We start from the raw sequence: 27,334 nt of genomic DNA, 5'->3' as shown, positions 1-27,334 counted from the left end.
CAGGAGGCTGAAAGAAAGGAAGAAAGATTGGATACACAGTCAGAAGAAGAAAGTACAACCAGAGACTCATGAAATCACCAAATAGCAAAGGTAGGAAAAATGATTTTATTTTCAATTTAGTGATCCTGTATATAGCATTAAGATAAGAAACAATATATGCAGTGTTAGATTTGTTTTATAATGGTTTTGCGGCTCCAAGTTTTTTTTTCTTTTCGAAAACGGGTCCAAGTGGCTCTTTATGTCTTAAAGGTTGCAGACCCCTGTTGTAGACAATATGATGAAACCTTCCGCTCAATATGTGGAAGTGGCCAAAAAACATACAAAATGCTAGGAATTATTTAAAAAGGAATGGTTAACAAGATTAAGAATGTTATAATGCTTCTGCATTGCTCCATGGTACGACCTCACCTGGAGTATTATGTTCAGTTCTGGTCTCCTTATCTCAAGAAAGATATTACGGCATTAGAAAAGGTTCAAAGAAGAGCGACCAAGATGATAAAGGGGATGGAACTCATGTATGAGGAAAGACTAAAAAGGGTAGGGTTCTTCAGCTTGGAAAAGAGATGGCTGAGAGAAGATATTACTGAAGTCTACAAGATCCTGAGTGGAGTAGAGAGGGTACAAGTGGATCAATTTTTCACTCCATCAAAAATTACACAGACCTAGGGGACACTCGATGAGGGTATAGGGAAATGGTTTTAAAACCAATAGGAGGAAATATTTTTTCACTCAGAGAATAGTTAAGCTCTGGAACGCATTGGCAGAGGTTGTGGTAAGAACAGATAGTGTTGCTGGTTTTAAGAAGGGTTTAGACAATTTCCTGGAGGAAAAGTCCATAGTCTGTTATTGAGAAAGACATGGGGCAAGCCACTGCTTGCCCTGGATCCGTAATATGGAATGTTGCTACTGTTTGGGTTTTGACCTGGATTGGCCTCTATAAGAACAGGCTACTGGGCTTGATGGACCTTTTGTCTGACCAAATAAGGCTGTTTTTATGTTCTCTTCCATCATGCTTTGCTCTCGCACTGGGCTCCTCAGTCAAGTTTTCCCTTGACTCTGAAGGCCCATGCCTATGTGATATGGTGGCTCCTTCTGCAGTCCCTCTCCAGGGGCATGCTGCCTCTTGTTTGTGACGACAGATGCCAGTCTCCTAGGCTGGGAAGCCCATTGCAACCGACTTTCCATTCACGGGCATTAGTCATCCTACCAACAGACTTGGTCAGTAACCCAGTTGGTACTGAGGGCCATTCGTTTGGCTCTGGTGAACTTGCACAGGGACTCTGGAGGGCCAAGTGATAAAGAGTCTTCTCTAACAATGTGTCAGTGATGGTATACATCAGTCGCCAGGGAAGAACCCATAGTGCATCTCTGGCTCAGGAAACCCGCCTCCTTTTTCATTGGGTGAATCGTCATCTCTAGGCGCTCTCCCTGGCCCAGGATAGGTCGTGTTCTTCGATGGTTTGAGGCTCATCAAGAAGTACAATTCTGGTGACTCCAGATTGGCCTTGCAGTCTGTGGTATGCAGATCTGATGCTTCGCATGGGTTGCGGCCCTCAGTTTCGGGCTCTTCCAGACTTCCTCTCTCAGGGTCCTGTCTGCATGGAAGATCCAGAACACTTTGCTCTTACGGCATGGCTATTGAGCGAACAGCATCAGAGTGCAAGGGATATTCTGATGTCCTTTCTCCTCTTTTGAAATCTAGGAAGTTGACTACTGTGTCTGGCTACGCTAAGGCATTGAAGTATTTCCATCATTGGTGCGACCAGGAAAGTGTTGAGCCATGTTTCCTCTGTCTTCAGTGGTACTAGCTCAAAAAAATAAAACCCTAAAGACAATCTTGTTGCCAATAATGTCCAATCTAATATCCAATATATAATTAGCTAACACTCATGATCCCTTGGGGAGAATGTTTGGACTTAATTAAGTATTAACTGTTAAAGAAAAATTAATATAATGGACATCAGTGGTACTAGCCTTTCTCCAAGCGGGCCTTCTAAGGGCCTCACCATGGCTTTCCTTTGGGTCCAAGTTGCTGGGCTCTCTTGTTTCAGATCCTGGGACCATAATTCTTCACTTGCATGTAGCCAGATTTCTGTAAAGGTGCTCTTCACTATAGACCACCAATCAAACTACTGTTCCTTTCAGAGGACCTTAACATGGTTTTGTCTGGTCTCACCAAAGCTCCGTTTGAACCTCTGAAGAATGCTTTCCTCTTGGACCTAACGCTAAAGGCAGACTTTTTTACTGATCACCATTACCTCAGTGAGATGTGTCTTGGCTCTAGGCTCTATCTTATAGAGAGCCTTTTCTGAGTATCTTGGAGACTGGGATCTTTCTCCACATGGTTCTGGAAAAGGCAGACTGCTAGACCCTTTCCGTAAACTGACTCAATCCACACCAGGAATGCTGTTGCATAAAAGTACAAATTTTTTATAAAATAAAAGGCAGCATAGACGAACAGATTACCAGCATTCAGAAGTGTCACAGAGGAGATAAAACTCCACACCCAGCAGGTATGTGGAAAATACCCCATCTGTGTCATTTCCTTGCTTACATGAATTGATATATTATTAGCCATGCATTACAATCTATTAGAAAGTTTCTGATTGGTTATTAGCATTATCACAAGTGATCAGTTGCTAATCTGATTTGTTAGCATCATTAGCAGAATTAATTCAGTGGTTGCAAACAGTGGCGTACCTAGGGTATGTGGCACCCAGGGCCCATAATTTTTTGACACTCCCCCCATGTAAAAAAATATTTTTTGTAATAACCATGAAACTGAATAAATGGTCATAATAGAAACAGGCAGTGAAAATTTTCTTTTATTGAACCTCATATATGTAACAATTATTCCAAACATACCATAACATAACATAAATTATGTCTGAATTGTCATGACATCAGAAGTACATATGGAGTAGTTGCAGGTGATGCTTGGGACAGTTCTGATTGTGTTAGTTCGGTTTTATGTGTTTTTTGAATAGAAGGGTTTTTATTTCTTTTTTGAAGGTTTGTAGTTTGTGGTCGAGGTCAATAGGTTGTAGAGTTGGGGGTCGAGTGTTGCAGCTCGAATGGCTAGGAGGTTGTCTGTTTTTTTTCTTTTGACGTTTTTGGTTGGAGGGTGTGTGAATGGTGTGCGAGTTCTCCTATGTCTGGTTGAGATGGATTTAATTATTTAGCTGAAGAAATTAGTTACCCCCTCATTCCACACACATTAATTCTCTTCCATTTTTGTTCCCATTATAAAAAACACTGATAAGTTCTCAGAAAAAAAATACATTAAAATAAGAAGTGAAAACAAAGGCCCCTACAGATGAGAACATAACATAAGAATAGCCTAACTGGGTCAGACCAATGGTCCATCATGCTCAGTAACCCATTCTCATGGAAGCCAATCCAGGTCACTAGTACCTGGTCAAAACCCAAAGAGTAGCAACATTCCATGCTACCGATCCAGGGCAAGCAGATGTTTCCCCCATGTCTTAATAACAGACTATGGACTTTTCCTCCAGGAATTTGTCCAAACCTTTCTTAAAACCAGCTACGCTATCTGCTTTTACCATAACTTCTGGCCCCTTCATTTTTAAGCTGAGATCTTTCCTTCCAAACAGAGACTTTGCTAGATGTCAAATACAGCACAAGGTAACTTCACACGGACTTAGCTGTGCAGGAAATGTGAATCTCCTCATACACCCATCATATAGTGCAAAAATGTGCAAAGGTCTGTTTTTTTCTTTCGATCACTACATAGACTAATGCCACACAAGCAGCGCTGTTACAAACATATTCTGTAGGTCAGTGCTAAGGTTAACAAAGTTTCCTTCCTTGGACCAGAAGGAGATACTGACAAACAACTACCCAGGAACAACACCCAAAGACCCATTCAGTGTGTGAACCAGTTGAGTGGAGTGGACTAACTGGGGGGTGGAAATGGGCCTGGAGTTTGCTCAGCAGAATTTCCCAGATCACCTCTTCCTCTCAACACATTGACACGCTGCTGCCACCACCACTAGGAACACCTCACCGGGTAGGCCAGCAATGCTATAAACTTTATAAAACACATTATTATATTTTCTTATAAAGCACATATTTTAACTGAACTCTCTGACATCCTCAGCCTTTCCATTCACAAAAATAGAAGAAAGAAAAGTTCCCGTTTCTGCTGTCTCACGTCCCCGGCCTATACAATATTTTTCTTCTGCAGAGTGCAGACCCTTCAAAAATCTGACCAAATCCTCATTTCACTTGCATTATAAAGTACTGAGGATGCCATCTCTCCCCAATCCCAGGTCCTAAAGTCTAAGACATTAGCGCAAACTAGTGCTGCCAGATTCAGGAAAAAAAATTTCGATTCAATTCAGCCTATTGAATTGGTTTATCGATTCGATTTTCCTGCCTAATTGGGTGTTTTTTTCAAACATCCTGGTGGGTTTATTTTATAGCTTTTTCACCCCCCTTTGGCTTCTCCTAACCACACTGGCGCTGTGGTGTAAATAAAATAAAGAAACAAAAGGACTTTTCCTCTCTCTGTTAAATCCTAGCTCATGTTTTCGGTCTAACACCAGCTCTGGCAGGATACACATTTCAAATCTGACATATTGTAATCACAGAAAATAAAATTAGTTTTTCTACCTTTTTGTTGTCTGGTTATTTTTCAAATCTTGTTGGTCCAAGGCTCTGGTTGTCTTCTGATAACTTGCTTGCCAGGGTCTCCTTCTTTCTTCGTGCTAACCATCCATCTGCCATCTCTGTCCTCCCCTTCCGTTTCCCTTCCCTCCCCCAGATGTCTGGCATCTTTCCTTTTTTTGTCTCCCTCCACAGATCTACCTTTTCTTAACTACCCTTTCACCCAGCAGCTATCCCTCCTTCCCCACCACCCCAGGGTCCACCATCTCTCCCTTTCTTTTCCCAACTACCCTCCTAACCAGTATCTCTATCCCCCCTCCACACCATCCCTTGTGTCCAACATCCCTTTCTGTTCCTTCCCTCCCTAAAACCCATGTCCATCATCTCTCTCTCTCTCCTCTATTTTCAGACCCATTATTTCTTCCCATCCAAAGTCCGGCATATGCACGTCTCTTTGAACCCCTCCCCCTTCCCTCAGTGTACTTCTACACCAGGGCCCCCCCTCCCCTGAAGGCCTGTTCCCCCCTTAAAGGTCTGCATCCCACCCCTGAAGGCCTGTCTCCCCCTTGAAGGCCTGCCTCCCCTGAAGGCCTGTGCCCCCCCTTGAAGGTCTGCACCCCCCCCCCGAAGGCCTGTCCCCCCCTTGAAGGCCTGCCTGCCTGTTCCCCTTGAAGGCCTGTCCCCCCCTTGAAGGCCTGCCTGCCTGTTCCCCTTGAAGGCCTGTCCCCCCCTTGAAGGCCTGTCCCCCCCTTGAAGGCCTGTGCCCTCCCTGGAAGGCCTGTCCCCCCCCTAAGGCCTGTCCCCCCCTAAGGCCTGCACCCCCCCGAAGGCTTGTCCCCCCCTTTGAAGGCTTGCCTGCCTGTTCTCCATGAAGGCCTGTCTCCTCCCCTCCACAAGGCCTGCTGCCCCCCTCCCCCCCACCAACCTCGAAGAACCACTCGGCCCCGCCACCACCACCACGAAGCACTGCTTATTCCCCCGGCCTCCCCGCTTCATTTCCCTGGGGAAACAGCCTGCAGCAAAATCGCGCGATGCAAGCGATCTTTGCTTGCTTCGGCTATTTCCTCCGCCGCTGTCCCGCCCCCTCCTCTGATGTCAGAGGAGGGTGGGACCGTGGCGGAGGAAACGGCCGAAGCAGGAAAAGATCGCTGGCATCGCGATCTTGCTGCAGGCTGTTTCCAGACGCGAAACCCGGCGCAGGGGGTGGAGAACCGGACCAGGAGCACCCCCTCAGGGCTTGGCATCCAGGGCGGACCACCCCCCACGCCCCCCCTTTGGTACGCCACTGGTTGCAAATGCATATAATTGGCTATATCCCTAATTGATGTAAAAGCTATTAACATCTGCATATGTCCTTAAAGCAATTTTCCACTTACGTATGTCCAGAAACCATCTAAAATTATCTGCCTTTGACACCCTTCTGCTTGGGGCTTTTTTAGAGGTTATCTATGCATGCCCTCTGCCCATTTCTGAGAACGGCCCCCCACTCTGTCCTCCAGGTGCTGCGGTTTGTGCATACGTGCTGTCGCACCCCCGGTATCGGGTTCTGAGTTGGATACCGGGCAGAGCGCAAATCACTGACTCTGACGTGCCTTCAAAAGTTGAAAGCCCTGCTGGGATAATAATGTTCTGAGAGAATAATAGTCAGAATGGTCACAGATCTCTCAACACAATAAGGCTCACCTTCAGCCACGGTTACAAAAAGAAAGGCTTTATTTAGTAGTGTAGCCAATGTTCAAAATATATCCAAAATAAGAAGAAAACAAACTCAAATAAGTACACTTGTTCTGGCTATTAGCCCTGCAGTTCTTCTGGCTGCCAAATCAGCACATGGCTGGTCACACCCTTGCCTCAGGGTAAGTATTAGAAGTTCCTCACCGGCTTCTTTCAAGCAAACAAAAACATCAAAAATGGGTAAGTTTTGCACAGTCCTGCAAACACCAACTTGTCCTTGTAAAGTACACTGTGCCTGCCTAAGCTTAGTCAGGCTTCCCCCTACCAACCTGAGTAAGTTGGTGGGGGTGGGGAATTGCCGAATCCACTCTCAAAAAATAGCCTAATTGGCCCCACAATCCCAACCCTGTGGATCTAATGTGGATTCTGCCCCACAATCCCCACTGTAGCTCCCAGTGACTTTACCTTCTCAAAACAGGAAAAAAAACCCCACAATACAAAGTCCTTTCCTGGTAAAGCAGCCTTCCCTACAATGGACTTTAAAAGTCTCAAACAGCCAGCAAATATATAGCTCCTTTCTTCCATAACTCAGTGCAGTGGAAAGTTTTTTCAAGCAAAAGAAATCAAAAAGAAGACAACTTTCGTCTATCTGTTCATCAACTGGATCCAGAACAATGTCCATGGCTTCCTCTGGCCTCAGGCAGCCTGGCTGATTTCCAGAAAAGATTCCTCTGAATCTTGCATTTCCACTTCATTGGCCTCTGGATCACCCAGCCATGAGTCTGCTTCCTCTGCTGGCTCAGCTCTCTCTCTCCCTGGCTTGCACTGATCCACCTGACTTGCTCTGTGAGAGCCACGCCCCAGCCTGTGTGGGGGATGGGCAGGCTTCCGCTTTCCCTGAGCTCTCTCCTGCTCTTCAGTCAGTTTCAGCAAGTGTGCGCCTAAAGGACTTGGAGCCTGTTTCCTAAGCTGTGTCTAGATTTAAAGGAGTGTTTGTCTTCATCCTGCTCTCACTCCTCCCAGGGCTCCTGCTCTTGGGAAATCTCTCCAGAAACAGGGTCTTGTTCCATGTTAGTTGGAGAGCTGCTACACTGATCAGCTCTCTTCAGCTTCAGAGTTAATTTTCTCTGCTTTTTGGCTGGAACAAGGCTGGCTATAGTGCTGGGCTTGTGACAGTGCAGGCCATGAAGTAAGGCAACTGTAGCTCTGTGTTATCTGCATTATCTGATGTCCAAAAGGTTGTTACTTCATCTGCAGTGGCAACTGTCAGAAGGACAACCTTGTCATTTGTCCAAGCTTTGCATTTTGTGCATACAATACATAGGCCTCATGCCTGGCCTGCTGTCCATTATTTCACCTCTGGTCAGGGAATATAGGAAACACAGGAATCATTGCTGACTGCTTTATACCTGCAGCCCTGTCTCTGTCTTCTGCTAAGCACCGGGATTATAATTTTCTTTTTATACAGCAATCACTGATCTGTGCGGTGTAACAGTCATCTGTGCTGTAACCTCTGCACTGTGTACTGTATCTTCCTTATCTCGAACAACAGAGGAGGTATGGGGAAATTGCAACATCAACGGCTTCTGTTCCAGAGTTCTTGGAAAGATGAAGTTATACAGAAATCAAGCTTGGCCTGTTTTTTTAAGTCCTATAGTCATATCCCGAGGGTCCGCAGGAAAGGGGTCCAACTGGAATTCTCCTTCAGTTCCTTTGTTTCTGCCAAAGTTGGTGCCAGCATTTCATGTTAATCAGGAAGTGCATTTGCCTGTTTTTCAGCCTACTTGTCTAAGCAACAGGACCGCATTTTAAAGAACTGGATGTTGCCAGAGTTCTTTTGCATTATCTAGAAGTCACAAATGAGTTTTGCCTCTTACCATCTATTTGTACTGACTCATTCTTCTCACTGGGGCACTCCCGCTTCCAAGGTCACTATTTCCATATGGATCCATAAGGCCATTTTGTCAGCCTATATTCTATTCAGTAAACAGTCCTTTGTTTCTGTTAAGGCACATTCTACCAAGCGTATAGCTTCCTTGTGGGCCGAGGCTAGGGCAATCTCCCCTGAGGAGATTTGTAGAGCAGCTACATAGTCTTCTCTGCGCACGTTTGCCAAATTTTACACAGTGGATGTGGTGGCAAGACATGACTCTGCTTTGGCTCCTCGGTCTTGAGGGTTGGCGCAATCAGCCCAACCTAGGAATTTGGCACCCATTGCACTGGAAAAAGAGATTAAGTCCTTACCTTTATATCTTTTTCAGTAAATAGGTAAGTCATTCTAGACTCCCGCCCTGTCCTTCCTGCGCCTGCCTACTGTCCCATTCTCTTTATGCTTCTCCAAATTTGATTCTTGAATGCCAGTCAGCCTTTGGGCCTTGACGTATACTGTATATGTGTTAAAAATTGCATACAGGGGTTGTTCCTGAGCTCTTTTGATGCGTATGTAGGCTGTTTTAATATTTGTTCTCAGGTTACTTTATTTAAGCAAAACAGTTGATACTTGATAAACTTCCCATTGTTGTCCCTACTTCACATACTGATGAAGAAGCTCTTTATGCTTGGGTACTAACTATAGGTGATAGAATTCCCAGTGAAGTAGAGGAGGGACACAGAAAAAAATCCGGAGTGGATTCCTTCTGCAGATGGCTTTTGGCCATTGGGAGATAACCCCACTTGTTTAGAATGATTCACCTATCTACTGAAAAAGATATTGTCAAGGAAAGGACATAAATTTAAAAATAATAGTTCTACTTAAAACAGAAATAAGGATTAAATTTAAAACAAAGCAACATTAAACTATAAACTCTTATCACTACAAGGTCTGACAGTTAAGTTCATGAACTTGCTTCCAATGCACTTATGTTGGCAGCACTGTACAAACAGCTCAGTAAGGTTTCATAACCTTGGTATATCAGTGTCTCACAGCTGTGTTTGTGTCGATGTGTGGCAGTGTCTTACTGAGTGGCTTTACAGAAAGGGTGGTGGATCACTGGAATAAACTACCGGTGCAGGTGATCAAGGCCACTAGCGTACTTGACTTTTTTTTTTTTTTTTTTTTTAAATCTTTATTCCTTTTTATTTCTTTCAACAAGTGTATAGTATTATTACAATTAATTTACATAACACACTTGGCATTCTTAAACAATATTATTATACATGTTTTTATTCCCCCCCACCTCCCACCCTTTTCCATATCAATAAAATATTCCTTCCAAATTTATATATAATTATACATCCCTTTTTGATAATACAATTAATCTGACATGAAATCTGTCCCTCCCCCATCCTTCTTCCTCAAACACTTTAAACATTTTATTATACCCAGTAATGCACAACAATAAATATCCCATCCTATTACATATATCTCCTTATTTTTCATAACAACATCTTTCCAATATTTTTCCCTCCCTATCCCTCCCATCCCATCCCATTTCTATATATTATTCCCTAAGGAAAAAGAATAAACTTTACTCGTTATAATATTCAATTAATGGCCTCCACACCTCTTGAAATCTTTTAAAATACCCCCTCTGTATCGCAAAAAATCTTTCCATCTTATACATATGACAAACTGAGTTCCACCAAAAATTACAATTCAATCTAGAACAGTCTTTCCAATTAGTTGTTATCTGTTGAATTCCCACTCGCGTAAGAATCAACAATAATTTATTGTTTGCTGCAGATATTTGGCTTTTAAGAATAAATGGGACATCCAGTGGGATCTCTACGTGGGTCGAGCAGCACTCTGACTTAATGGGGTGGGACAGTAGAGTAGGCAGACTTGATGGGCTATAGCCCTTTTCTGCCGTCATCTTTCTATGTTTCTATGTTTTTGTATGCCGTCGCAAGAATGTTGAAGCTTGAATTAGAGCAATGAACAAACATTAAATTTCTTGTTAAACTTAGCAAGAGTGGAAGTGAAATCAGGGACATATTAGTCCAAGTTTATGGGAATAATACCATGAAGAAAACAGCAGTGTACAAATGGATTAAATGTTTTTCTTTGGGAAAAGAAAGCGTCACTGATGAAAAGAAGTCAGGGTGGCCAGTAACGAGCAGAACTGATGGAAATATTGCAAAAATTCATCAAATTGTACGTTAAAATTGTTGGCTGACTGTGAGAAGCATAGCAGACCAAGTAAACATTGATAGAGAAACAGGAAAATCTTGGCATGAGAAAGGTTTATGGAAAAATGGTTCTGAAGGAGCTCACCAATGAACAAAAGCAAAGGAGAGTCAAAATTTGCCAAGACCTATTGGAGAGGCAAGACAATGTTTTGGGCCTTGTTATCACTGGTGATGAAACATGGGTGTACTAAGATATGACTCTGAAACAAAGCATCAAAGTGCACAATGGAAGTCAGCCAGTTCTTCATGACCAAAAAAGTTCCATCAGTCCAAATCAAAAGTCAAAATGATGTTGCTAACCTTTTGTGATAGAGGGATTTTTCATTATGAATTTGTACCAACTGAACAAACAGTTAACAAAGTTAACTATTTGGAAGTGCTGAAAAGGCTGTGTGAAAAAGTTAGATGAAAATGGCCTGAACTTTTTTTCAACAACTCATGGCTCTTTTTATCCCGACAATGCACCAACTCACACACCACTGTCTATGAGGGAGTTTTTAGCCAGTAAACAAATAACTGTATTGGAACACCCTCCCTACTCATCTGATCTGGCTCCCAATGGCTTTTTTCTTTACCCAAAGATAAAGGAAATATTGAAAGGAAGACATTTTGATGACATTCAAGACATCAAGGGTAATACAATGACAGCTCTGATGGGTATTCCAGAAAAATAGTTCCAAAATTGCCTTGGACTAAGTGCTGGCATCAGTACATAGCTTCCCAAGGTGAGCACTTAAAAAGTGACCATAGTGATATTCAGCAATGGGGTATGTAACACTTTTTCTAGGATGAGTTCATGAACTTAATTGTCAGACCTCCTATAACAATTAAAAGCACATAATACAGTGTCTGAATCAGTTGCAAGAAAGCTTAGGTGTTAGCTGAGCAGATCTGCAGTGACTTAGGAGTTCATTGCACAAGAGATGTAGCATTTAGAAAAATAAGTCATTCAAGGGTTCATCATTTACTATCTAGTAAAATGCTATTTTGGTATGTATTACATTACATTACATAACTGATTTCTATTCCACCTCAACCTTGCAGTTCTGGGCGGATTACAAAAGAGACATCTGGACATTTCCAGGATGATTACAAAGAGACTTCTGGACTTTTCCAGAAGAATTACAAGAAGAAGAACATTTCCAGAGGAGATACAAGAAGAATGGTGTAGTATAGTTTAGGGAATGGGATACGGCAAGGAGGATTGGGCTATTCCAGTGGATATACAATTCGGGATGCTGTACAGATAGGATATAGGATATGTATCATAAGTTCCAAACTAAAGGCAAGAATGTCATGGAATTGGAATTCTGGTTGCCTCTTAATTTCCATTCTGTTAATGTCTGGACCAACCATCTGAATTCATCTTGCTTAAAGGAGGTGACTGATTTTGGACTGTACATTTTTTTAGTTGGAAAGCTGGAATCAGAATGGCATAGGTGTTGATAGTTCAAAGTTTCACAAGATCAAAAGCCTCCTTAATATGATACATATTTATGTGAGTTTGTGAATCTCTGATTGCTTTGCAATTAAATTCAAATTGTAAGTGATTTTTAATATATGCTATAAATCTGTTATTTCTAAAGAAAAGAAGAATGTTTTCTCCTTTGGTTTTAGAAACTTCAAATACAAGAAAAAGCTGCAGAAGAGGTAAAGTTGGCTATTAAACCTTTCTACCAGAACAAAGATATTACTAAGGAAGAATATAAAGAGATTGTCCGAAAAGCAGTAGATAAAGTAAGTGGTTTTTATTTTTATATTTGTATTATATATTAATATATTAAATATTATATAATTTTGTAATATATTTGCATTTTAACTTGCAGTTAAAATGAGTAAAATCAGGAGAACTCATTTGTTTTAGGCAATATTAATGTTTCATATCTTTGAAAGGTCTTTCTAATTATGTATGTTGTCCACTATGAGTGTAATTAAATTGGGATGCTAATCTCTTATCAGGAGCCTACAATGTGAATATGTGAAAATCATAAATATAACACAAACTGCTAGAATAATGAAGTGTGTTTTTTTAACTTGGTCATAGACAGATTCATTGGCTATGGCCTTGCAATGCACCTCCATGCAGATAACCAGGGTTCATTTTGGAAAGTGTTCACCGTCCCTGAGGGAGGAATGCCTAATACAGTACCCAAGGGGATTGGTAGATGCCAGATAAATGTGATTTATCCCAGGACAAGCAGGCAGCATATTCTTAACGCATGGGTGACGTCACCGACGGAGCCCCGGTACGGACCTTTTTAACTAGAAAGTTCTAGTTGGCCGCACCGCGCATGTGCGAGTGCCTTCCCGCCCGACGGAGGAGAGCGTGGTCCCCAGTTTCTTCGTTTCCGCAGAGCGAAGAAGACGCATGTGTTTTCAACGGCCGTTGAAAAACTAATTTTTGCCTTCCCGCTCGCGTATTTTTTCACTTTTTTTCCTTTTTTCTTATCGGATTCCCTTTATTTTTGTTAAAAAAAAAAAAACTCGTCGAGTTTTCCTTATTTTTTCAGGCCGGCCCCGGCGGGGCCTGTTGCCACCATACAGGCCTCCAGGTTCGATTTTGCGGAGGCCATGTTTCCATTCATGCCCCCTCAACCGGGTTTTAAGAAGTGCCAGCGGTGTGCACGCCCGATCTCCCTCACCGACCCACACAATTGGTGCCTCCAGTGCTTGGGTCCAGAGCATCGGGCTGACACCTGCACCCGCTGTGTTACGCTTAAAAAGCGTACTTTGAAAAATCGGCAGATCCAGCAAAATATTTTGTTTGGTACCGGATCTGCCATGGAACCGGCTGCGATGTCGACGGCACCACAAAAGTCAGCACCGACGACATCAACACCACCGGACCCTTCCTCGGGGTCGTTGGGCCCAGGTAAGCCGGCTAAGAAGCCTCCCACTTCCCTTGAGCGCCCTCCTGCCACGGTTGCGACACCGGCCCTCCTGGCACCGCACCGGCCCCGCAAACGCTCTGCTCCGATCTCGGTGAGTGCCTCATCATCGGCCTCCTCATCGCCGGAGCGTAGAGCAGCACCTATGGTACCGAAGAAGAAAAAAGCGGTACCGGTGCCTCTCCTGGACGACCGCATCGCGGCCATACTCCAAACACAGTTACAGGAGCAGCTGCAACAACAGCTCCAACAACTGTTGCCGGCGTTGCTGGCACCGCACCTTCCGGTACGGGACCGGTCCGAGCCTCACACTGTCCCATCGGTGTCGACCCCCTCGGTACAGATTAATACTTCCATGCCGGTGCTCTTGGCAGAAACACCTACAGTATATACCCGTGATGCTGCCGCCCCTGTCCGGTCCCAGGAGCGACATCGGTCTTCCTCACCCGGTACCGCCTCGGTGCGCTCAGGCAAATCTCTTTCAAAGACTCGCCATGCCGAGCCCTCCACACCGATGTCCAAATGTACGCACCCCGACGTTAGGGACCCAGATTTGTGGGAAGACTCCCCTCACGGTACCGAGGAGGACGCTTCGTCAACCGACGAAGAACCCTCCATGACCGACACCGTCTCCAAACCAGAGCAATCCTCTTTCTCCAAATTCCTTAGGGAGATGTCAGCAGCTCTTTCCATTCCCTTAGAGTCCGACTCTAAAAAGTCTCAGGCTTTCCTCGATGCCCTAGACTTTGAGAAACCTCCCAAAGAATTTCTGAAGTTGCCCGTCCACGACATCTTACGGGAAACTTTCTATAAAAACTGGGAAGCTCCCCTCACGGTTCCTGGAGCCCCTCGTAAATTGGATAGCTTGTACCGGGTTATTCCAATCCCAGGGTTTGATAAACCTCAATTGCCCCACGAGTCCCTCCTGGTGGAATCTACTTTGAAAAAATCTCAGGGTTCCAGTGTATATGCCTCCACCCCTCCTGGCAGAGAGGGAAAAACCATGGATAAATTTGGTAAGCGCCTTTTCCAAAATGCCATGTTAGCCAATACAGCCAACAACTACACCTTCCACTTCTCCTTCTACATGAAGCATCTGGTGCAACAGCTCTCCTCCTTACAGAAATACCTTCCTGAACGTAAGGTCCCTCTTTTCCAGCAACATATTTCCGGCCTCCTCCAACTCAGGAAATTCATGGTTCGCTCCATCTACGACTCATTTGAGCTGACCTCTCGCGCATCTGCCATGGCGGTGGCCATGCGACGTTTGGCATGGCTGAGAGTCTCTGACCTGGACATTAACCACCAGGACCGCCTGGCTAACGCACCTTGTCTGGGTGATGAACTCTTCGGAGAGTCCCTGGACTCAACAACCCAGAAACTCTTAGCACATGAGACCAGGTGGGACACTCTGATTAAACCTAAAAAGAAGACTCCACCTGCTCGCACCTACAGACAGCAGTTTTCCTACCAGCGCAGGTTCTCGGCCAGACCTCTCAACCCGCCTCAACAGCAGCCTCGCCGACCTCGTCAACAGCATCAATCTCAGGCTCGCTCACAGTCTCACCAACCTGCCAAGCCTCTCCCTCCGTCAAAACCATCTCAGCCCTTTTGACTTTTTCCTCCAGGGCATAGCCAGACTCCCATCATCATTGCCTCTTCCTCAGCCTATCGGAGGTCGCCTCCAAATCTTCCTCAGCCGTTGGGAGGTCATCACATCAGACCAATGGGTCCTCAACATCATTCGCCACGGCTACTCTCTCAACTTCCAGACTCTTCCACCAGACAATCCTCCCGTAGAGTCTGCTTCTCACTCCTCCCAACCCCCCCTCCTCCTGAGGGAGGTCCAATCCCTCCTTCTTCTCAATGCCATCGAAGAGGTGCCTCCGGACCAAAGGGGTCAGGGATTCTACTCCTGCTACTTCCTGGTTCCCAAGAAGACAGGAGACCTTCGTCCCATCCTCGATCTCAAGAACCTCAACAAGTGTCTGGTCAAGGAGAAGTTCAGAATGCTCTCCTTTGCCACGCTTTACCCTCTTCTCTCTCAACATGACTGGCTATGTTCCCTGGACCTCAAAGAGGCCTACACTCACATCCCAATCAATCCGACTTCACGTCGCTACCTACGGTTTCAGATACAGCACCGTCACTATCAGTACAAAGTGCTACCTTTTGGCCTTGCTTCATCGCCCAGGGTGTTCACCAAGTGCCTTATTGTGGTGGCGGCCTTCCTCAGGTCTCACAACCTCCAGGTGTTCCCCTACTTGGACTGGTTGGTGAAAGCACCTACGTCTCCACTTGTGCTACAAGCCACTCATCACACCATCTCTTTCCTCCATCTCCTGGGGTTCGAGATCAACTACCCCAAGTCGCATCTGCTTCCCACACAGCGACTTCAGTTCATTGGAGCAGTTCTCGACACCACACTAATGAGGGCGTTTCTCCCCTCCGACCGTCAACGGACCCTGCTCCACCTCTGTCGTCAGGTGCTCCTTCATCACTCCATTCCTGCCTTACAGATGATGGTCCTCCTGGGCCACATGGCTTCGACGGTCCATGTGCTTCCTCTGGCACGACTCCACCTCAGGACACCTCAATGGACTCTTGCCAACCAATGGTCACAGACCACGGATCTTCTTTCTCATCCCATCTCTGTGACATCGTCTCTTCAGCAATCTCTTCAATGGTGGTTGAACTCCTCAAATCTTTCCAGGGGTCTACTCTTTCATCTACCCCCTCACTCCATGATCATAACCACGGATGCCTCCCCCTATGCGTGGGGAGCTCACCTGGGAGATCTACGCACCCAGGGACTCTGGACCCCTCAGGAGTGTCAACATCACATCAATTTCCTGGAACTCAGAGCCATGTTCTATGCTCTCAAGGCCTTCCAGCACCTTCTCTGCCCTCAGGTTCTTCTCCTGTGCACAGACAACCAAGTCGCCATGTACTACATAAACAAGCAAGGCGGCACCGGATCTCGCCTCCTTTGTCAGGAGGCTCTCAGCATCTGGACCTGGGCCACGGCCCGCAATCTCTTCCTCAAGGCTGTCTATATCCAGGGCGAACAGAACTCCCTGGCCGACAATCTCAGCCGCATCCTTCAACCTCACGAGTGGACTCTGGATCCTTCAACATTCCACTCCATCTTTGCTCGCTGGGGCACTCCGCAGGTGGACCTCTTTGCAGCGCCTCACAATCATCAGCTGCCCCAGTTCTGTTCCAGACTCTTCTCTCCTCATCGTCTGACCCCAGATGCATTCCTGCTCGACTGGACGGATTGGTTCCTCTATGCCTTTCCTCCACTACCTCTGATGTTGCGGACGTTATCCAAACTCCGCAGGGACAGGGCCACCATGATTTTCATCGCTCCTCGGTGGCCTCGCCAACACTGGTTCTCCCTCCTGCTTCAGCTCAGCTCCAGGGAGCCCATTCCTCTTCCTGTGTTTCCTACTCTACTTACGCAGCAACGTCAGTCTCTACTGCATCCCAATCTGTCTTCGCTCCACCTGACAGCTTGGTTTCTCTCGGGCTGACCTCTCCAGAGAATCTGTCTCAGCCTGTCCTTCGCATTTTGGATGCCTCCAGGAAACCGGCCACCCTCCAATGTTACCATCAGAAGTGGACCAGGTTCTCCTCTTGGTGTCTACTGCATCATCACGATCCCACCTCATTAGCGGTGGAAACTGTACTGGACTATTTGCTCTCTCTGTCCGACGCTGGCCTCAAGTCTACCTCAATCAGAATCCACCTCAGTACCATCACTGCGTTTCATGAGCCTATCCTCGGAAAACCTCTCACGGCTCATCCACTGGTTTCCCGGTTCATGAGAGGCCTCTTCAATGTCAAACCACCTCTGAAGCCTCCTTCTGTCGTCTGGGACCTGAATGTGGTTTTATCAGCCCTCATGAAACCCCCTTTTGAGCCTCTTGCCACAACTTCGCTCAAACTTCTAACATGGAAGGTGCTTTTCCTCATTGCCATCACCTTTGCGAGGAGGGTTAGTGAGATGCATGCACTGGTCGCCGATCCACCGTTCACTGTTTTTCACCATGACAAGGTGGTTCTGCGTACCCATCCTAAATTCCTTCCCAAGGTGGTCTCGGCTTTTCACCTCAACCAGTCCATTGTGTTGCCTATCTTTCTTTTTCCCTAAACCCCATTCTCATCCTGGGGAACAGGCGTTGCACACGCTGGATTGTAAGCGTGCCCTTGCATACTACCTTGACCGTACCAGGGCTCACCGCTCGTCCCCTCAGCTCTTCCTGACCTTCGATCTAACCGTCTAGGTCGTCCTGTCTCTAAACGGACACTTTCCAACTGGCTTGCTGCCTGTATTGCGTTCTGTTATGCTCGGGCCGGTCTCTCACTGGAAGGTGCTGTCCCGGCCCACAGGGTCAGAGCTATGGCTGCTTCTGTGGCTTTCCTCCGTTCCACACCCATCGAGGAAATCTGCAAGGCTGCCATTTGGTCCTCAGTTCACACGTTCACTACTCACTACTGTCTGGATGCCTTCTCCAGACGGGATGGACACTTCGGCCAATCTGTGTTACAAAATTTATTTTCCTAATGGCCAACCATCCCTCCTCCCTCTCTGTTAACTTGGAGGTCACCCATGCGTTAAGAATATGCTGCCTGCTTGTCCTGGGATAAAGCACAGTTACTTACCGTAACAGGTGTTATCCAGGGGCAGCAGGCAGATATTCTTACGTCCCACCCTCCTCCCCGGGTTGGCTTCTTAGCTGGCTTATCTTAACTGGGGACCACGCTCTCCTCCGTCGGGCGGGAAGGCACTCGCGCATGTGCGGTGCGGCCAACTAGAACTTTCTAGTTAAAAAGGTCCGTACCGGGGCTCCGTCGGTGACGTCACCCATGCGTTAAGAATATCTGCTTGCTGTCCCTGGATAACACCTGTTACGGTAAGTAACTGTGCTTTCTGGTTGCTTCAGAGTTACCATTAAAAACAGGCCATGGAAACCCAAATTTTATTTTTTTTCCTATGTTTCTGGTTTTCTGTTTTTCTTCATGCTTCTCTATTTTCTTTCTCTTATCCTTGGGAATATAAGAGTCCAGTTCCTTGGGGAGGTAATTTAAATATTGCTTTCAGTTGATATGGTTAGCTTGGTTTGGGAAGGGGGTTAGCATGGGAGTATGTTGTATTTTCCAGTTTGTATTATGTTGTGGTTTATGTTTTAAACATTAATAAAAATCATTTCAACATAAAAACAGACCTAAGTAATACTATACTCTGTACCATACCATAAACTCTGTATTGACGTGATATTAATATTGAAATACAATAAATAAAAAGCAAAGAATTCCTCTATCCTAAGGCCTGAAATTCCTTTCTGCCTTTTCCTTCTCAGGTTCTAGCCTCCTCCGTTCTCTCTCTCACTTCAACTGCAGTTTTGTCTCCCTACCACCTCCCCCTTCTGGTCTGAGTCACTCTGTTAGAAAGAAACATAGAAAGATGGCAGAAAAGGGCTATAGCCCATCAAGTCTGCCCACTCTACTGACCCACCCCAATAAGTCTAGATGCTAGTGACTCGTCCTACGTAGGGATCCAACGTAAAAGTCCCATTTACTCTTAAAGTCGAGCACGCTGGTGGCCTCGACCACCTGCACTGGAAGTTTATTCCAGTGGTCTACCACCCTCTCCGTGAAAAAATACTTCCTGGTGTCACTACTAAATTCCCCCCCTCTAAGTTTAAGCTGATGCCCTCTTGTGGTCTAGGGTCCTTTGGGGAAGAGGATGTCATCTTCCACCTCGACATGTCCTGTGATGAATTTAAATGTCTCAATCATGTCCCCCCTCTCCCTTCGTTCCTCTAGAGTGTAGAGCCGCAGTCTGCTCAGTCTCTCTTCGTACGAGAGACCCTTGAACCCCAAGATCATCCTAGTGGCCATCCGCTGAACCGACTCGACTCTAAGCACGTCTTTACGGTAATGTGGCCTCCAGAATTGCACACAGTATTCCAGATGAGGTCTCACCATGGTTCTGTACAGCGGCATTATGACTTCTGGTTTCCGACTGACGAAATCTCTATTGATACATCCCATCATTTGCCTTGCCTTGGATGTGGCCTTCTCCACCTGTTTGGCAGCCTTCATGTCTGCACTGATGATTACTCCCAAATCTCGTTCTACTGAGGTCCTAGCTAATGTTACTCCATTTAAGGTGTAAGTTCTGCACGGATTTCTGCTACCGAGGTGCATGACCTTACATTTCATAGCTGCCATGTCGAGGACCAGTTTTCCAACGTACGAAGGTCCTGTGTCATACTATCCTGTAAAAAGCTTCCACTTACTATGTTGCACAGTTTTGCGTCATCGGCGAATAATGTTACTTTACCCTGTAGTCCTCGTGTCAAGTCCCTTATGAATATGTTAAAAAGGAGAGGACCCAGGACCGAGCCCTGAGGCACTCCGCTGGTCACTTCTGTTGTTTCAGAGAGGGTACCGTTGACCACCACCCTCTGAAGTCTACCACTCAGCCAATCATTGACCCATGCAGTTATCGTCTCACCCAACCCCATTGATTTCATCTTGTTTAGTAGCCTGCGGTGTGGGACGCTGTCAAAAGCTTTGCTGAAATCCAAATATACTATGTCTAGAGACTCTCCTGAGTCCAACTTTCCTGTTACCCAATCAAAGAAGCTGATGAGGTTGGATTGACACGACCTACCCTTAGTGAATCCATGCTGACTAGGATCCGTAAGATTCCCCTCATTCAAGATCGTGTCCAACTTAGGTTTAATTAGTGTTTCCATGAGTTTACATACTATCGATGTAAGACTCACTGGACGGTAATTCGCAGCCTCCGCTCTGCAACCCTTCTTGTGCAGAGGAACAACATTCGCTGTTTTCCAGTCCAGGGGGACTCTCCCCTTTTTTAGGGAGAGATTGAAGAGCATGGCTAATGGTTCCGCCAGGACATCGCACAGCTCTCTGAGCACTCTTGGGTGCAATTCGTCTGGACCCATGGCTTTGCTCACCTTGAGTCTTGACAATTCGCTGTAGACATCAGCTGGTGTGAACTCAAAATTCTGAAATGGGTCTTCCACGCTTGACATTGCTTCCAGATGTGGCCCTTGCCCCAGTGCCTCGCAGGTAAAAACCGAGCAGAAGTACTCATTCAGTAGTTTGGCTTTATCGGAATCTGTTTCCGCGTAGTTCCCATCCGGTGTTCTGAGGCGTACTATCCCGTTTGTGTTTTTTTTCCTGTCACTAATGTATCTGAAGAAGGATTTGTCCCCTTTCTTAATGTTCTTTGCTAGAGTTTCTTCCACTGCAAGTTTGGCCTCCCTGACTGCTGTTTTGACTGCTGCAGACCTGGTCCTATATTCAATGTTAGCTTCACCTGTTCCCGTACGTTTGTATGAAAGAAACGCTCTTTTTTTCTCCTTGACGAGGTACGCGACCTCTTCAGTGAACCATTGGGGTTTTTTGTTTCTTTGTTGTTTATTTGCCGATTTTATGTAGCGGATAGTTGCCTCGTGTAGGGTCAATTTCAGGTTTGACCACATGGCTTCCACATTATCAATTGCTTCTTGATCCTGCAGTGTCTGATGGACGAAATCTCCCATACGTGCGAAATCAGTGCCCCGGAAATTGAGTACCCTTGTTTTTGTTTGTGATTTAGGGAAGCCTTTCCTGAGGTTGAACCATACCATGTTATGGTCACTGGTAGCTAGCGTTTCTCCCACTGAGACCTCCGAGACACTCTCGCCGTTTGTAAGTACGAGGTCTAGGATGGCCTCGGCCCTAGTGGGCTCTAGCACCATTTGTTTGAGCTGTACTCCCATCATGGACGTCAAAATCCTCCTACTACCACAAGTTGTCGCTGAGAGTGTGTTCCAGTCTACATCGGGCATGTTGAAGTCCCCTAGCAGAACAGTGTCCCCCCCGTAGTGTAATATTTTCAATGTCTTCAATCAATTCGTTATCCTTGTCCTCTGTTTGTCTTGGGGGTCTGTATACCACACCAAGGTACAGGCACTTTTCTCCACCTCTGGCCAGGTTGACCCAGATGGATTCCCCGGTGTACTTAACATCTGTGATCATGGTTATTTTGATGTTCTCTTTGATGTAAAGTGCTACCCCTCCTCCTAGCTTACCCTTCCTGTCTTGTCGAATCAGGTTGTATCCTGGTATAGTTGTATCCCACCCATGGGAGTCCGTGAACCATGTTTCTGATATTGCCACCACATCTAGGTCGGCATTCACAATTTCTGTTTCCAGTTCTAGAAATTTATTCCCTAAACTATGTGCGTTAACATACATAGCTCTCCACTCTGTGCGTTTGTTTAACCCCTGTAGAGAGTTTCCTATCTGACTCAAAGTGTCTCCTAATGAACTTTTAGCAGTGAGGGTACTTATCTCGGACTTAGAAGCGCAGTTTTGGATCACCACATCAGGATTGTTTCTTACTGCACTGGTATATAAGTGGGTGCCCTCCCCTGACTTACCTAGTTTAAAGCCCTTCGAAGCAGGCGGGCTTAACGGTGTCCGAAGACGTTCTTACCTCTGCTGGTCAGGTGAAGTCCGTCTGGTTCCTGGAGTCCCTGTAGTGCCTCTCCATGATTTAGGAATCCGAAGTTCAATTCTCGGCACCATCGCTGTAGCCATTCGTTTGTCTTCAGGATGCGTTTGTCTCTATCTCTTCCCTTGCCCCTAACAGGAAGAATAGAGGAGAATACTACCTGTGCTCCTGTCTGCTTCAGCTTTTCCCCCAGAGCTCCGAAGTCTCTAGCTATGTCCTCCGGCGCGTTCCTGGCAGTGTCATTTGTTCCGACGTGGATGAGCAGCATGGGAAAGTGGTCTCGGGGCCTGAGAAGTCTATCAAGTCTGGCGGTCACGTCCCGTATTCTGGCTCCCGGCAGGCAGCAGACCTCCCTCAACTGCATATCCGGTCTGCATATTGGTCCCTCGGTGCCTCTCAGCATGGAATCCCCGATGACTATTACTCTGCGCTTCTTTTGGGGGGGTCGATCTGTTGTGGCCGGAGATGGAGTCGTGTGTTGAACGTCGGTAGTCTCTTCCTGTTTCAAGTCGATAGTCTCTTCTTGCAAGACCTGGAATCTGTTCCTCAGGTTGAGTTGTGGAGTCGATGTGGAGCTACCCTGGTAAGAGAAAGAATAAGAAGGTGAAGAGATTGTAGATGGGGGGGGGGGGGTCTCCTACGTTTACCTGTGGAGGAGGTCACTAGCTGCCAGGAGTCAGCATCTCCAGCCATCTCCTGGATTCCAACAGTAGGACTCATCGTCGACGGCCCTGGTGTCTCAGTGAGGGACCTGTCATGGGCCTGTTCGGTGATTTGGGACAGCTCCTGCACTAGTCCACCGATGTAGGCCTTATCCTCTCTAATGTCTCTCAGGCGTTTCACCTCCTCCCTGAGGCTCTGTAATTCCTCCATGATGACGTCGTCCTGTTGGACGACCTCCTCTGTTTGTGTAGAGGCCGTGTTGTACTGCTGCGGGATGGCCTCGGTCTGGACGGAGACCTCCTTCCCCGGTGTTGTGTCCTCCTCCGTCTGTGCGTAGGCTGAGGTCACCTCCCGAATCACCTCCATGTGGGGAATTCCAATCTTGCTTGTAGGCTTCACACTTCTTGTGCGCCCTGCCATACTTAGATAATGTAAGTGATCTGCCTGCAAATGAGTAAATGAGAGAGATTAATGTCAATGAGTAAATGAGAGAGAATAAGTGAGAGATAGTAGGTGAGAGAGAGTAAATGAGAGAGAAAGATAGTATGTTAGGGTAGGGCGTCTGATGGATAGAGTTGAAAGTTAGGATGTCAGAGTTGAGAGTTAGGATGTCAGAGTTGAAAGTTAGGATGTCAGAGATCTAAGCAGTAGGGTGCTTAGGGTGAATGATTTGGAGGAACGATTATAGGGTAAAAGATGTGTGGTGTAAGATTATGGTGCTTGTAGGATGTAAGATTGAGGTTAGGGTGCCTGTAGGACCGCTAGTGTCCTGTTGTCCTAGAATTGGCTCTCCTGTAAGGCTCTCCTTAAGGCTCTTCGCAAAGGCGCTCTCGCTAAGGCGAGCGCCTTTGCCGCTCGCCGAATGGCTGCGCGCCGTTGGCTCACCTCCTTTAATGGAGGAGCCCGGACGCTGACTGCTGACGCGGTGGGGTGGGCGGAGCTTCCTCTCGCCGCAACCCCGCAAGCCCCACTAGGTTTCTGGTGCTGCTAGCGCCTTGCTCTGCCTCCCGCTGCGTTTACCAGCTCCTCTCCTCTCCTCTCTGATCCTCTAGCGTCTCCTGTACGCCGCGATTAGAGCAGCACCTGTTGGCTCGCCTCCTTTAATGGAGGAGCCCGGACGCTGACTGCTGATGTGATGGGGTGGGCGGAGCTTCCTCTCGCCGCGACCCCGCAAGCCCCACTAGGTTTCTGGCGCTGCTAGCGCCTTGCTCTGCCTCCTGCTGTGTTTACCAGCTCCTCTCCTCTCCTCTCCGATCCTCTAGCGTCTCCTGCACGCCGCTGTTCCTCCAGCATTCATCCATCTCCTCTCTCATACATTTCCTATTCAACAGCAGCAGATGAATCCAGAGACCAGTGGGATAGCAGACATCTACCAGTAGGTGGAGATAGAGAAACTGATTAACAGGTGGTCCTATCATTTGGCACTCCTCCTATATCTCCAGTATGCTCTATCTCCCAGCAGGTGATGGTCACTATTCAACTAGTTCCTGAATTCTGGCTGTGCCTGAGGAATTTTGGTGCAATAATCATTTTCTGCTGTTGAGAGTATTTCTCTTCAGACAGAAAGGGATGACTGGCTGAACGGTGTCAGCATTGGGAGTTACACTTGGGCCACCCCAGGTCCCTGCTCTACCCTCCCCTCCAGTGGATTGAGGAGTTTACTTTGGGCTCTATATTTTCTTCTTTCCTTTAAAAAAAAAAAGAGCCTCACAGTGAGTGATCTGTGCTGTACTTCCCTGTCAGCTTTCAGCTTACAACTACCAGCCATAACTTATTTCCTGTTCGATCGGGTAAGGAGTGTTTTTGGTGAGTAAAAATTTTCTTTCTCGGTTGCCTTGTGCTGAATTCGGGTTTCCAGACGGTTTTGTGTACGGGGTGGTGTTGTCTGTCGTACTTGCTGCTCTGTGGTGCTTTTGCTTTAAATAAAAATAAATAAATAAATAAAAATGGCGGCAGAAACGGTTAAGAGGTGTTCGCGCTGTGGGAAGTGCAGAACACCGTCGGAGCTATGTACCACTTGGTGTACCGATGCTTCGACGGAAGATATTTCATTGCCGGCGAGCGAGTCTGTTTTTTCCCGTGCTGGTGAAGCACGGCCGAGCTCCCCTTCGTTCGTGGTAGAGCCCGCCACGCTTCAGTGCACGTCGACGGCTGGGAAGAGTTTAGCAGCTGTCGGCGGTTCTGGTGAGCTTGGGGGGGCCGCGGTTTCGCTGCAGGACACTATACAGGCAGTGCTGGCAGGGTTGGTTCAGGGCTCTTTTTCTCCTGAATTCGTTATGTTAATGCACCGTGCCTTTTTATTGCAGAGCTCTCAGCCTGCACAGACAATGGATGTGAATGTTTCTTTGCTCCAGCCTACTTCTTCCAATCTGAGGCAGTCTCAGACAGCTAAACGTCGCAGGCTGGCTCTTGCAGATGATGGGGATTCTGCTTCGGTCTCCCCCTTGTCTCTGGCTCTTCCTGAGTCTTTGGAAGAGGGCGAGGTGCCTGATTTGGACACGGAGTAGGCGCTTGGTAGAGAAGTAGATGATCCTATGGCGCTCCGTCTTTTTCACAGGGAAGAACTTTCCTCATTGATATCTAAGGCATTACAAGGGTTGAACATCTCTCACGGGGATCCCATAGTATCAGGGTCTGCTAACCCTCTTATGGCGGGTAAGCGGAAACCACCTAGATCCTTTCCAGTTCATGAAGCCATGCAGGAGCTTATTATGGCTCAATGGGATACGCCGGAAGCCGGTCTCTGGGTGACGAAAGCCATGAGGCAGTTGTACCCTCTCGCTCAGGATGAGCTGGAAAAGTTTAAGCTCCCGAGGGTGGACGCTTTGGTGGCTGCGGTTACCAAAAAGACTACATTGCCAGTTGAGGGAGGTATTGCGCTAAAAGACATCCAGGATCGGAAGATAGAATCTTCACAAGATGTCCTTTGAAGTAGCAGCGGTTACATTGCAGGCGGCTGTGTGCAGTTCCTATGCGGCACGGGCATGTCTGCAGTGGACCCAACAGATGGAATTTTCCTTTCCTGTCGCAGATTCTTTCTTGGTATCCCCTTGCACTGGAGCAACCAAAAGAGCCTCAGTGCAGCTCACCCTTCAAGTGCTTCTGGATCTCTGGGCGGTGGTTCCAGTTCCTCCTGTGGAAATGGGCAAGGGCAGATATTCCATTTACTTCGTTGTGCCCAAGAAGGGAGGGTCGGTCAGACCAGTGCTGGAACTCAAACGGGTTAACAAATTTCTCCATGTCCAACATTTCCGGATGGAAACGGTCCGCTCGGTCATTGCAGCAGTTCAACCAGGGGAGTTCCTGACGTCCCTCGATCTCAAAGAGGCTTACTTGCATATCCCTATTTGGCCTCCGCATCAACGATTTCTTCGGTTTGCGGTTCTAGGCCACCATTATCAGTTTTGGGCGATGCCTTTTGGTCTCGCCACAGCTCCACGCACCTTTTCAAAGGTAATGGTAGTGGTGGCGGCATTTCTTTGCAAAGAGGGGATTCGAGTTCATCTTTACTTGGATGAGTGGTTGATCCGTGCATCTTCCAGACAAGAGAGTTTGTCAGTAACCCGGAGGGTGATTTCTCTTCTTAAATCTTTGGGGTGGGTCATCAACTTTCCAAAGAGCTCGCTTACCTCATCCCAATCGTTGGAGCATCTGGGAGTGCGGTTTGACACAAGTCTGAGGAAGGTGTTTCTACCCAGGGACCGGGGAGTGAAGTTGCAGTCGCCTACTTCTCCAGTCACCCAGGCCAAGACTTTGGGATTATGTGCAAGTTCTGGGGTCGATGGTGGCGGCTCTGGAGATGATGCCCTGGGCTCGCTTTCACATGAGACCGTTGCAGCAGTCCCTTCTTTCACGGTGGTCCCCGGTGTCTCAGGACTACAGTTGTCACCTTCAGTGGAATTCTCTCACTTCACTCAGCATACATTGGTGGCTCAATGAGATCAATCTGTTCAAAGGCATGCCGCTTGTGACTCTGGACTGATTACGACAGATGCAGTCTGCTGGGATGGGGTGCTCAGTGCCTTCAATCCTCAGCGCAGGGAGTATGGTCTCAGGAGGAGGCTCAGTGGTCAATCAATATGCTAGAGTTGAGGGTGATCAGGCTTGCGCTTCAGGTGTTTCAATCCATGATTCAAGACCGACCGACAAGGGTCTTTTCGGACAGTGTCAAGGCGGTGGCCTATATCAACTTGCAAGGAGGAACAAGAAATCCTCAATTAGCAAGCGAGGCAATGGTCCTACTTCAATGGATGGAAGTTCATCTTCCTCTTCTTTCGGCGGCGCACATTGCGGGACACGCAACTGTTAAGGCAGACTTCCTTAGCAGAAATCTTCTAGATCCTGGAGAATGGGGACTCTCCACTCAGGCGTTCGACCTGATAGTTCAGAAGTGGGATCTTCCGGAGATGGATCTCATGGCCTCATCTCGAAATGCGAAACTCCCTCGGTTCTTCAGTAGGCACAGCGAGCGGGAGTCAGAGGGGGTAGACACTTTGGTGCTTCCATGGCCTCCAGATTGTCTCCTTTATGTGTTTCCTCCTTGGCCGATGATAGGTAGGGTCTTACATCGCATAACTCACTTTCCGGGCAGGGTGATCCTGGTGGCTCCGGATTGGCCGCGTCATCCCTGGTATGTGGACGTGATACGACTGTCAACGGGCGATCGGTTGACGTTTCCGGTGACTCCGGACTTGCTGTCGCAGGGTCCGATCTACATGGAAAATCCGTCCCACTTTGGTTTTACGGCCTAGCTCTTGAAAGGTCGAGGCTGAGGCGTAGGGGATATTCAGAGCAGGTTATTTCCACTCTT

General features: G+C 47.0%; 1 protein-coding gene across 5 annotated transcripts in view; it reads left to right on the top strand.

The window, feature by feature from the left end:
- The window catches only part of SCAF11 (SR-related CTD associated factor 11), a 543,954-nt gene that overhangs the window by 479,549 nt on the left and 37,071 nt on the right, over positions 1 to 27,334 (top strand). For all 5 annotated transcript variants that reach the window (XM_033958790.1, XM_033958787.1, XM_033958788.1 and 2 more), the window contains one exon: positions 12,049 to 12,168. In XM_033958790.1, the coding sequence (XP_033814681.1) occupies positions 12,049 to 12,168 (120 nt within the window). The remainder of the gene's footprint in view (positions 1 to 12,048; positions 12,169 to 27,334) is intronic.

The sequence above is a fragment of the Geotrypetes seraphini genome, chromosome 9 (assembly GCF_902459505.1).
Source record: "Geotrypetes seraphini chromosome 9, aGeoSer1.1, whole genome shotgun sequence".
Lineage (NCBI taxonomy): Eukaryota > Metazoa > Chordata > Amphibia > Gymnophiona > Dermophiidae > Geotrypetes > Geotrypetes seraphini.
Note: the sequence above shows the minus strand (reverse complement) of the source record. Positions and strands in the feature narration are given on the sequence as shown.